Here is a 13,313-nt window from a genome sequence, read left to right on the forward strand (position 1 = left end):
CCATCGAGTGACAACGACGAGCTGCTAGTCGAATCCGACACACGTCAGTCTGTGAGAGACATTGCAGAGAAACTGGGCGTACACTATTCGACAGTTTCCCGGTTTCCCGGCACTTGCAACAACTTGGAAAAATGAAAAGCTCGACAAATGGGTTCCGTATGCCCTTTCAGAGCAAGATATGGCGCTTCGAATGGAAATTTGCAGTTCTTTACTCTCCCGCGACAGAACCGATCCCTTTTGGCATAGAATAGTGACATGTGATGAAAAGTGTATATTATACGACAATTGCCGCTGATCAGCACAATGGCTAGATACTGATGAGCCACCGAAGCACATGCCGAAACCAAGCCCCCATCCGAAGAAGGTAATGGAGACTGTTTGGTAGTCTACAGCTGGAGTTATCCACTATTCTTTCTTGGCACCTGGAGAAACGACAAAATCCACAGAAAAACTGTGCCCAACTTGAGGAAATGCACCAAAAATTGAGTATTCAACGGCCGAGATTAGTCAACAGAGATGGTGTGATACTCCTTCACGACAATGCACGACCTCATGTTTCCAGACCAACGGTTCAATAGTTAAACAAATTCCAATATGAAACTCTGCCTCATCCACCATATTCACCGTTCCTTTCACTAACCGACTACCACTTTTTTAAGCATTTGGATAATTTTTTGGCGGAATAACAATTGAGGAAAAAAGAGGTCATCAAAATTGCCTTCAATGAGTTTATCAACCCCTGAAAATTGGACTTCAACGACACTGGCATAAATGCTCTTGAATCTCGCTGGGACAAGTGTTTTGAATCGACTGACACCTATTTTGATTAAATAAATAAATTTTTGTAAGTCGTTTCAAATTTTTGTACAAAAACGGCCATTTCATTTGCAACAACCTAATACTTTACGAAATAGGTCTCAGATTTGATATTGGTAGCAAAGTGGGGAGTGAAGGGTCAAAAAGTACAAATTTTAAGTGAGAGAAGACTCATTCGCTTACCCAACCGAAAAATTAGAAAAAAATCTAAAATCTAAAATCTAGGTCTACAAATAGATCTCACACCGACCCTGTTCGAAGAAACCTAGTAATGCTACACACATTAATATATTATCGAATTTTCTCAACGTTAAGTAATTTTGCAGTTTCATCCCATAGAGATCCCATTTAACGCATTAGTCGCCTTCCCATCGATCATTGTAAGGAGCAATTTGAAATGAGTCGTTATCTGTCGACTATGAACAGTTTGTCGTAGTTAACTTTTTTCATATTCGAAAGCAATAATTACAGAATAATTTCTTACTTTTCCCTTAATATGGACAGCGTCTCGTTTCTCGGAACTCTAAATGGCAACTGGCAAATGCCAACTTTATACTTCGACTTTAAAGATACTCGGACAGTTTACTTCCTTTATTTCCTTTATTTTTTATATATATGATACTGAATTATTAACTAGTTCAAGCGAGGTATGATCCCAACCTGTACACGGAAATGTGCAGAAGTTATTTAAGGCCTCGCTTGTATTGCATTCATCCGTTTACGTTTTTTTTTTAAGAATGAATTTTAATTTTTGTTTCAATTCCTTTGCTGAATCCTCTCCCGCGTTTTGCGGTGAAAATAATTTGCATAAATATAACAGAATCGAACCCATATTTTTATATTTGTGCCACAGTTGGAAAAATTATCTACCAATACCGACCTCAGTTGTTGAAATGAAATCATACATTCGCATTAGTGAATGTATCCAACGGAACTTTACATTTAAAACATTAAAATCTTTAAATATACACTTATTTTTCATCTTTGAAAAATAATTGAGAGAGAAGAGTTTAGGTGGCCCAGAATTAAATAAAAAAATCACCGCTTTCACAGTCGATAATAACACACTAATACTAAGTTATTGATTTCAATTTTTGCATCACGGTCCTGAAACATCAGATTAGTTGTTACTTGTTCATTCCTACTTTGGCTTTTCAAAATAGCCATCTCTGCTAGACCCATAAACATTTTAGGCTTTTCCGACTTGAATTTTTTCCACCTAGATTGATCTTTCGACCCACTGTGCGTCGTCCTCGTTTCCTGCAATTTGGCGAACATTTTCTAGAATTCGAGTATCAGGGCATCGTCGTCAATATGAACGTAGCACAGTAACCGAGAACCATCAACATTAAATCTAGTTCCTAATCATTATCATCTTCAACGGCGCAACAACCGGTATCCGGTCTAGGCCTGCCTTAATAAGGAACTCCAGACATCCCGATTTTGCGCCGAGATCCAACAATTCGATATCCCTACGCCGTCACTCCATCTTAGGCAGGGTCTGCCTCGTCTTCTTTTTCTACCATAGATATTGCCCTTATAGATTTTCTGGGCTAGATCATCCTCATCCATACGGATTAAGGAACCCCCCCACCGTAACCTATTAAGCCGGATTTTATCCACAAACTGACGGTCATGGTATCGCTCATAGATTTTGTCGTTATATAGGCTACGGAATCGTCCATCCTCATGTATGGGGCCAAAAATTCTTCGGAGGATTCTTCTCTCGAACGCGGCCAAGAGTTCGCAATTCTTCCTGCTAAGAATCCAAGTCTCCGAGGAATACATGAGGACTGGCAAGATCATTGTCTTGTACAGTAAGAGCTTTGACCCTATGGTGAGACGTTTCGAGCGGAACAGTTTTTATAAGCTGAAATAGGCTCTATTGGCTGCCAACAACCGTGCGTAAATTTCATCATCGTAGCTATTATCGGTTGTGATTTCCAACCCTAGATAGGAGAAATTATCAACGGTCTCAAAGTTTTAGTCTCCTATTTTTATTCTTCCCGTTTGACTAATGCGATTTGATGTTGTTGGTTGGTTAGTTTTCGGTGCTGACGTTGCCACCATATATTTTGTTTTGCCTTCATTGATCTACAGCCCAAGATCTCGCGCCGCCTGCTCGATCTGGATGAAGGCACTTTGTACGTCTCGGGTCGTTCTTCCCATGATGTCGATATCGTCAGCATAGGCCAGTAGTTGGGTGCACCTAAAGAGGATCGTACCTCTTGCATTTACCTCCGCATCACGGATCACTTTCTCGAGGACCAGGTTAAAGAGGACACATGATAGGGCATCCCCTTGTAGACCGTTGTTGATGTCGAATGGTCTTGAGAGTGATCCTGCTGCTTTTATCTGGCCTCGCATATTGGTCAGGGTCAGCTTAGTCAGTCTTATCAATTTCGTCGGGATACCGAATTCTCTCATGGTCATGTACAGTCTTACCCTGGCTATGCTAGCATAGGCGACTTTAAAGTCGATGAATAGATTGTGGAACTGGTGTCCATATTCCAACAGTTTTTCCATCGCTTGCCGCAGAGAGAAAATCTGATCTGTTGCTGATTTGCCTGGAGTAAAGCCTCTTTGGTATGGGTCAATGATGTTCTGGGCGTATGGGGCTATCCCGCCTAGCAAGATAGAGGAGAATATCTTATAGATGATACTCAACAACGGGATACCTCTATAATTGCTGCACTGTGTGATATCTCCCTTTTTATGTATAAGACAGTTAATGCCTCGTTGCGAATAGTCAGGCATTAATTCGCTGTCCCATATCTTGAGCATAAGTTGATGAACCACTTGGTGTAACTGGTCGCCTCCATATTTAACTAATTCGGCTGTGATTCCATCGGCTCCTGGCGACTTATGATTTTTAAGCCGATGAATTGCGCAGACTGTTTCTCCTATACTTGGTGGTGGCAGTATTTGTCCATCGTATTCAGTTGGCGGGACCTCCATCTCGCCGATGCTCTGGTTGTTCAATAGCTCATCAAAGCACTCAACCCATCGCTCTAATATGCCCATTTTGACGGAAATCACATTTCCCTCTTTTTCTCGGCTTTTTTCTCGTTGTTCCCTGTACTTTTTTAGTTCACAGACTTGTTGGTTCTCCCAGGCTTCCTTTTGTCGTCTGTGAAGTCGCTTCTCCGCTCGACGGGGTTCGTGATAACTCTCTGCGCGTGCCCGCGTTCTTTTGGAATGCAACATTACTCGGTATGCAACATTTTTCCGGTCCGTTGCTAGCTTACATTCATCGTCAAACCAGCCGTTCCGACTTTTTTTGCGGCTGAGGCTAAGTATCTTTGTAGCCGTATCAATGATAATGTTCTTCAGGTAGTTGTGAAGATCATTTGTTGATGCTTCATCTCCTGTTGACTGCGGTTATTGTGGCATCCATTTCCCTCTTATAGGTGTCGCGGAGGCTGTGTTGTGGATGGCTGGAGAATTCACTCTCACCTGATTGTCAGAGGGTATTGTAGGTGGTGTCGTAATTCGAGCTTGGAGCACTATGCCAACGAGATAGCGGTCCAAGTCTATATTGGCCCCCCTATATGTTCTGACATTCATCAAAGCTGAGAGGTGGCGGCCTTCAATCAGCACGTGGTCAATTTGGTTGAAAGTGGTCCCGTCTGGAGAGGCCCTCGTATCTTTGTGAACCGCTTTCTGGGCAAACCAGGTACTGCCAGCAACCATTTCTTGTGATACTGCTAACTGGATAATACGCAATCTGTTATCATTGGTATCCTTATGTAAGCTATGGGAGCCGACGTAACGCTTGAATATGGGCTTCGTCCCTACCTGACTGTTGAAATTCCCAAGTATGATTTTGATATCATACTTGGGACAGGCTTCGAGGGTCCGCTCAACTGCCTCGTAGAAGGTATCCTTCTCCGACTCTGCAGTCTCTTCTGTAGGGGCGTGAACGTTTATGAGGCTTATATTTCTAAACTTGCCTCGCAAACGCAGAGTGCATAGCCTTTCGCTTATATTTTCAAAGCCGATAGCAGCAGGTTTCATTTTTTATCATCAATGCCTTCTGCCATGCGTTGGGGGAAGACAGTGTCTACGATTTCTTCTAGGGCAGAGACAACTCATTGGAGCTGCCTCATCTCTGCTGGTCCCAGGGTAGAGGTGAGCGTCTAATGGCAAGACGCCAAATCAGAAGAATATGGTGAGTAGCTGACGATTAAAATGTGATTTTTTATAAAAAGAAATCAGTGATAAGTGTGGAATAATGTGCCGGTGCATTATCGTGCAAAATACGCGAGTTGCCATTATCACGATATTACGGTCTCACTAGGCGAATACGCGACAACACTTCATTACATCAAAATAATACGGAACATTAATCGTTTGAACTTGTGCCACGAACTTTCTCTCCCTTGCAATTGTAGAGGCAAATCACTTTTGACTTTTCGCGAAGGTTTTTCTCGGATCTGGCTCACTTGGGTGTTTCAACTTGGCACAAGGCGATGAACGCTTTATTTCGGGGTGACAATGTTGTACTTGAAGTTTAGGTAGGATAGGACGTATTAAAGCTTTTTTTACTAGGCTATTAATGACCATAATACGTTAAAAATATAATCTATATTCTAAGTAATCGGTGGCCTTAATGATTCAGATGGGGTGCATTCTACAACAAATAATAAACGCAATTGCCCAGAACGTCCATTAATTAGCTTTTGATGGCTGATTTTCAGTTAATTTCCCATGATCCAAATTTCGAAAGGTGAAATGTAAATTAAGACACGATGCATGAAACTAGTCATTGACAATAATTTCCATTTTTATCAGGTGAATGGAAATTCTACTCCTCAATGTAAAAGATTAACAATCGTACGTGTATTAGCCCAATTTAGAGTTTTAGCAGTCATTTGACGAAGTGTCAAAGACCAAGTGGTCAAGAGATCCTTCAACTGCGGTACCGGGAGGCGCTACTCTATGCAGCAATCCTGGGATTGGCGGACGGAATTCTGAGATATAAAGCAACCTAATGCTAATTACTTTACTATGAATGCTGCACTATTGGATGTGAAGAGTTGACACTCAGCTGCAAATGATTTGAAACATTCTTAGAGTGGTTAATTACTGAAAAGACTATTTCTCTTAGTTAGTTCACATAGCTAGGATGGTTCGCTGTTTATACACAGGAAACATTCCATTAGAGTGAACTGGGTCGGATTCAAGGCTTCTCCGATTTAGAAGAATCTTAGGCGACTTTCACCAACCCGATTCATTGAACTGCAGGACAGAAGTTAAATTATCTTCCTCATCAACGCGGTAAAACGGAATGAAGCGTCCAGCCTTGATAATCTCTCTGAGGAACTTTTCTGCACAACGCCTACAGTCTCTGTAGTATTACCACTTCCACTCATCCGTGAATCCTGGGAATGTGAGATTTACCCCCAATGGTTCATGGACCTTGATCAAATCGCTCTGGGTGTGGAAAAGGGGGCAAGCAGAGTCGAATTGAAGGCAAACATCAGCAGCAGCATTAGAGGGCAGAACAACGAAGTCATCGATCAATCTCAATATTTAGGTAGTGTTGTTTCTCCCGACGGTGGCACCGAAGTTATTTGACCTATAAGGAGCGCTAGACCCGCATTCACTGATTTATCCAACATTTAGAACTTTCTCAACTTTCTCTTACCAAGATCAAGTTGTTCCGTGCCAATGTCCTCTCTGTACTATTTTGTGGAAGTAGCGGCCACTGTTGGTCGGAAACTCCATGCTTTCTTCAATTAATGTCCGCAACGTGCCATCAGGATATTCTAGCCTGAGATAATCAATAGTGAAGAACTTGGGAAGTGACATTGGATAGATCACATATTGAGAAAGGTGGAAGTACCAGTCTAGCTTATGCCAGGCAATGGAACCCACTATAAGTGTGGTTCTACCATAGATATATAGATTGCCAGGCAGTCCTTTTATGTTTCGCGTAGGGTCTATATATTAACTTTCGACAAGACAATAAATACGCGCCATTGCGATTTCCAACAGGGTTGCAATGTGCTTCAAAACGGTTGCAAACTTGGTCAGGTTTCCGTTTTAATAGAAACTGGAAGTAACGCGAATTTCCTCAAATTTTAGGATAGTTGTTTGAAACGAAACGACGAAGTTAGCTTTCAGCCATTTTTCAACCAATAAAGAGATTAATTTCTAGAAAAGCTTTTGCCAATATGAGGTGTATGCATACTCACTACAATTGCAAAGATAATAAAATCCCTATTGTACATGGAAGAACATTTCAAAAGCATAATCAACAGGAAATTGACAGTTCTCGCCCTACATCTTCCTATGTTAATCAAATTAAACAAATTGCATTGTATGATAATGTGTGTTAATGAAAATTGAATTTTAATAATGCACAGTTTTATTAGTCAAAGTTTTTCTTTTTGTATAAGGGGCACAAAGGACCTTTGGATTCAAATCAATTAATAAAAACCCTTCGCAAACATCCTAAAGCATGACAATAGATAGTTACTTTATATATTAAGTTCGTGAATTAAAGAGTAAAAAGACTATCAAAACCATTTCATTCGAAATATTGGTCGTCGCTAGCAACGATTTTTGCCTATTTTTCGGGCAGCTCACGGGTTACTTTCCGAAAGAATCTTTGGATGCAATCAATGAATCCATCCACTTTTTACCACCGTTGTATGATGTGAATTGTTGATCTGTCATCAATGAAAAGGATAGTAGTCGGATGGAGCGATGTCAGACAAATATAATTATTATTTAATTATTTTAACTGGTTTCGCCACGTGTCGCTGCTCAGCGACATATTGAAAAATAACTTTATCATGTCTCTGCTTAAATGATTGCAGTTTGTAGCGATCGGTTGAGATTTCCTCTAGCGGTTTTAGTAGTTCATAGTAAACTACGCGCCGCTGATTCTACCATATGCAGAGCATGAATTTGAATGGATGAATATTCAGCCTTAGAGTGGAAATCGATGGTTCAAGCTTTTTCGCCGGTACATATTCTTCATAAAATGCAAGACAGGGCCTTGAAGTGGCCTTCATTCAAGACCGTAACAGTACACTACAGTACACTGTAGGAGGCAATATGGTCAGTATCGCGCTCGCCCGAGATTATTACCCTAATTTGACTCAGGTACTCATTCATAGCTGAGTCGACTGGTATCCGACGTCAAATCACGATGCAAATTCCACTGCCACAAGTGAGATTCGAACCGCAACCTTCCGCACAACAACCTTCTGCTCAGACATCAAAAGATAATACTAGACTAAAAACTTCCCCCTTCTTGTTATTCAAATCACCCATCCCGATCACAATATCAACTATAGGATATCTCTCCAGAACTGAGTATATTTGCTCATAGAAAACAACCTTTTCCACTATATTGAAAATATATTTCTGATGCCTTTACCGCAGTCTTCCAGCCAAGATCCTGGCAGAAACCGGCTCCCAGGTCATGAGAGAAAATTTCGAAAACGATCCATGGGAATATTAATAAGCAGATCAACGCGACCTCGTAAATATCAACGTTTAGTTTCTTTCCATTACGAGAGTAAATAGAAAAATAATGCACACGTATGTACTTGTAGAACGCGAACGAAATGACTTTCAGAAATGCGCCAGGTTGCATGTGGAATAATATTCTCTCAGTGGCAATATTCTCAGTGGGCCCATCATTACGACTCGTAGGAGAAGAGACCCTGAATACCGACATCTGTCTTCCTCTTAGGAAGAAAAGTACAAAATAACTATCCATCCCGATTTTGTAGAAAAAGTGACAACAGTCGACGTCGATTTTATCGATCCCTGGCATTAATAATTATTCAACATAACAACTCTTGTCCTCACGCTCCACGTGCAACTGACGAAGCTCTGTGAAAGCTGTGGTTTATATCGATACTACATTACCAAAAGCTTACATCTTGCGATTTTTCTTTCTACTTGAGAAAGACCACAGGGAATGCACAGATGGTTTTCAGTCTACCCTAATGCAATCAGATACCATAAAAGCCAACAACAGCGTAGTTTTTGTTCGCACAATAAATTTAGAGATTAAATTCCGAATCCAAACTTTGAATCGCATTTTGCGAACTCAACATGATCTGGGCAGAAACTGTCTCCCACTTTGTTTAGTTCGTTAGCAACCACTTTTCCCCAAAGTGAGAAATCTATGCTAAGGAAAAACGATATGCAGCGCTATTGAAGATTCTTCTGTGAAGCTAAACTTAGATGTCGGATGTGAGTTAGAACTCGTTTCCTTTTGGCTAACAAAAGACAACTCCAAACGATCTTCCGATTTTTGGGATTCACTACATTTCCTTAGTGACATTTTTTCCGATCATCTTCTTTAGCCTCTGTTCCATTCAATTGCTGGATGGGCTCGTCTTGATCGAATACGCAATTTTACTGTATCACAGGCTTGGTCCATGTATAATCGAAAGGGTCTCAAATTACATCCAACGTATCAAGCCATCGTGTGTCGATCGGCCTCTTGGCGGTTTTCTATCCAGGACCATATGGATCGGTAGGATGGAGGACACTATGGTAAACTTTCGCTAATGCGTCGAATACAAAAAACGCCGTAATACATCAAAAAAATTTGAGCAATGATGCGCTTCTTTGTGAACAAAATCTCCCCAGCGCTTTCGATGTTTTCTCACCGGTCAAGATTTTACAGCCCATTTGGGGACTTAGCCTTAAGCATATCGTTCCCCCAACCCTTGATCCATTGATCGCGTCCTCTGATTTCAAAATCCAAGCATTGATGCGCTGTCCTCGTTAACAGAATTTACTAAGCGCTTCCGTCCTTCTGTTCACCCTTCGGAACACCTTTTAGATATTCGAGTGTCGTTGATACGTTGGACATAGTCATTGCCTATTGCGAAGTTTGATTAATTAGAGACATCAGAATTGTCGAATATTTGGTACAATTCATGGTTGTATCTGATTCGCCATTAGTCGTCCTCTCGTTTAGCTCCTATTACTTTCATCAAAGCCATCTTCTTGAAGGTAGGATTGATGTTTCACATCCATCCACTTTTCCAAATTGTCCTTTCCGTCATTTTTCTCGTTTTCCCTTATTCTTACGGGATCTGCTCTTGGTTGTAGATGGATAGAACTCAGATTTCATTATACTATGGACCGCCTGATTTGATGGGCGATGAGTGGTGCGGAGATGTTATCTACGCCCGACGCGTTGTTCACAGGCCACAAGTTCTTCCGGCACTAGGTGTTGCGGCAATACATATCAGATGAGCACGCACGCGGTTAAAATACCTTCTCAGGATACATTGCTTCCTTAGGGGATATTTGAGCGGACGATGCTTCTCATAGTGTTTCTTCACGAGCAGCCGCGCAGCGTGCATTGCGTCAATAGTTCTGCATTTCTTGGCAAAACCAGCTTGGTCCACATGCATTTGAATGATATCGCGAATGTGGTTGTCAAGAATGCAAAATGTAGCCAACAATCTTCATGGTGTGGGATAGCAACTGACGGCATACGAACATTCCGCTAAACTGGTGTTCTCCTCTCCTAAATAACAGACTGACCCCGGGTTTTGTATTAGCTCTTCAAGAGCTCAGTTACGTTGTCGTTAGGTCCTGTTGTTTTCTACGTTGGATTCCCCTGTTGGATGAGCAAATTATTCTATTGAAATCTATGTGCAGTATTCCCATGTTCGGTTCGTCGCGGTTCGCTGGTATCAGCTTTTGACAAGTACATATAACCCTCACCAACCCGACCGTCGAGTTTTCCATAAAAATGTTTTTAATGGGCCGCTTGTATAACAGCGTTCGATTCTTTACCTCCCAGTTAAGCATTCTTATAAATTTGCCAATTGGCCCACATGTTATTGACGATAAGCTGATGATAGAGGCATTTCTTCTCACGGAACTACACTAGAACATCGTCATTTAAAAGCCAAGTATGTCAGTTGATGAAACGTTGGCTTTGTAGCGTAAGTGCGATCATCTCCTCTTTCTATCTATTTATGAAAGTAGGCCTTCTTAATAGGACTTTATAGTCTAACTATGATATTAGATTCCAATTGGTCATTTAATTCGAGCGGTGTTTCAGTGCTGGTTCTGTATTGACAAGTACAAGGTCGTGAATGTCTGCAAATTGGACAATACGTTCGCCACCCTCGTTGTGTGTTCCAAAACCTTACCTACACGGCACCTATTTCCTATTGAGGTCACCCGCAATGACGATATAGTCATTGGCAGGAATATCACAGGTTTTTGTGTGGAATCTTCGTGTCAACTTGTCCGTGGCAGGTATGAATGAAGAAACGAATCTTGCGGTCAGCTAAAAACATAGTGAGCTTCACCATATCGTTCAACTTCTTTAATGACATTGCAGAAGCTCTCAGAAATGGCAATGCTCACACCATATTTGGTTCATGGCTTACGCCGCAGCACTTGGTACCAGACAATTCAATTTCTTGTGGAGCGCAGATATCAATGCGCATTTTCCGAAAGGCTGCAAGATTCACCGTCTCACCAGTGAATAATCCACTTTGCAGCATGATTACAGCTACAATAAATGAATTGGAACGTTTCACATGCAAATCAATCAAGACATAAGTTCAGTAAAATCAGGAAATTTTCAAACTAAAATTTAATTAAAAGGACAAGGGATACCCATTAGAAGTAGGGGGTTTAAAAGGCATGGAAAGTCAATTTGGCTTGGACTTCTAGCAGATATGAGATTTTCCTAAATTATCCGATTGTTCATTCACATATTTATGTTATATACAAACCTATCCTTGAACTGCTAAAAACTGCCAATGCATGTGTATCGTCAACCCATTTGATATCATAACCTGATTCTTTATACGTTGAGAAAACCATCATCAAATCTTGGGTTTTAAACTCAACTGGAAAATTGGAAACTTCCAAAACATGCGGATATTCCTCCTCATTTAGGATTGCTTGTTTCATCAGATAAGCCTGAAAAATGCAAACGAAATAATAGAATTCAAAATATTTAACTTTTCACATTACCTTGTAATCCGCTTTTGGCTGCTCAATTTTTACTTTACCGACAGAAGCTGTAAGTTCTGATAATATTTTTGGATCTACACAATCGCCGTTGTCATCAAACATTGAATCCCAATCATCGTTTTCAGGGTCAACGGCTTTAGACGGTTGATCATTTGCGGGAAGTAAATTATCCGGAATTTGTAGAACGTCTGAGTTGAAAGTTTGTTTTATGATACGTCTACTGCTCCGGTTGATTTCCTACAAAAAGGAGAGATATTAATTCTGAGTAGTGATGGACAGAATACTGATGTTTTATTTTAGCGTACGTAGAACAAGACCAAATTGCTGAAGGAAGCACTATTTTGGAGAAGCTTATGATGTTATTCTTTGAACTTCACAGTTTGGTGAGTTACAAATTCATCATCATAAAGGGGGCAGATGAAAAGGAAGAATTTTATTTAGCCAGATTGCAACGCTTGCGTGGAAAAATCTGTTAGCACCGACTAGATTTCTGAGAAAACATACCCTTACCGACCACCACATATTTGAATACATGGAAAAGGGACTGTCGAGTGAGCTATTTTTTGCTCACGGATACGATAAATTATTACGAAAACCGGGAAGAAATTCAAACATATGTGCATTTCACCAAATGGAGACAGCTTCCTGGTGGAGTGTATTAGAAAGGCTTGAAACCTGCTTGGTGGACGACTTTTCTATAAGCTCTTCCTGATATAAAATTTAAACAGGGTAGAATTTTCATGCAAACAAATTTTGACTGTATAAGAAAACGATTCATGTAGGATACTGGATATTAAAGCTAGCTCCGAAGCATATTTAAACCTGCCTCCTATTGTAGGTTCTCGGACAATTAAGTTAGAGAACCACGAGTTCTCAGCCTCGAGACCGAGAACCTTGCTGGCTACACTGGGTTACACGAGATCAGACACACATTCTCGGATATGGATCGGATAACGTCAATGAGTTCGGGAAGGAAAGCCCAATCACATGGGGCCATTCGACAATGACTGGGCGTAATTTTTGAATACAACATAAATACTCTGGGGTTGAAAGAAAAACGAGACGTCACAACAGATGACAGCGATGACGTTACAGAATTACGATCGTGTACTGTTGAGAATCTGATCGTGTACCAGCTGAGAATCTGAATGGAAGCAAGGAATCACGAATCGTTTTTATTGTAGACAACATATTTCCGCCATTGCAGGGACTGGGAATAGCGATGGTTTACAATCTGACTCGTAACAAAGTTCAACGCGGCTAGCTAAAATATGATTGTCAGCTCGGCACCGTGATAAATGTACATAAAATGGCCCATGCCCTATGGACTAAACTGCTACTCGTCCTTTTGTACAAGACATTTGTAAGGTTTTGTGTAAAACAAAACCTTATTAAAATCGGTTTACCGTCTGTCTGTCTGTCCGTCACACGCATTTTTCTCGGAAACGGTTACAGCGATTGACACCAAATTTGGTAAAAAGGTGGGAACTGTGAACGCTCACGCATACAGT

The 13,313-nt window shown here is 40.9% G+C and overlaps 1 protein-coding gene across 1 annotated transcript in view; it reads right to left on the reverse strand.

The window, feature by feature from the left end:
- The window catches only part of LOC119647863 (R3H and coiled-coil domain-containing protein 1), a 126,007-nt gene that overhangs the window by 2,579 nt on the left and 110,115 nt on the right, over window positions 1-13,313 (reverse strand). Inside the window, exons 7-8 of the mRNA XM_038049133.1 lie at window positions 11,803-12,039; window positions 11,559-11,748 (exon numbers count right to left, since the gene is read on the reverse strand). Coding sequence (XP_037905061.1) covers window positions 11,559-11,748; window positions 11,803-12,039 — 427 coding nt within the window. The remainder of the gene's footprint in view (window positions 1-11,558; window positions 11,749-11,802; window positions 12,040-13,313) is intronic.

The sequence above is a fragment of the Hermetia illucens genome, chromosome 2 (assembly GCF_905115235.1).
Source record: "Hermetia illucens chromosome 2, iHerIll2.2.curated.20191125, whole genome shotgun sequence".
NCBI classification, from domain to species: Eukaryota; Metazoa; Arthropoda; class Insecta; order Diptera; family Stratiomyidae; genus Hermetia; species Hermetia illucens.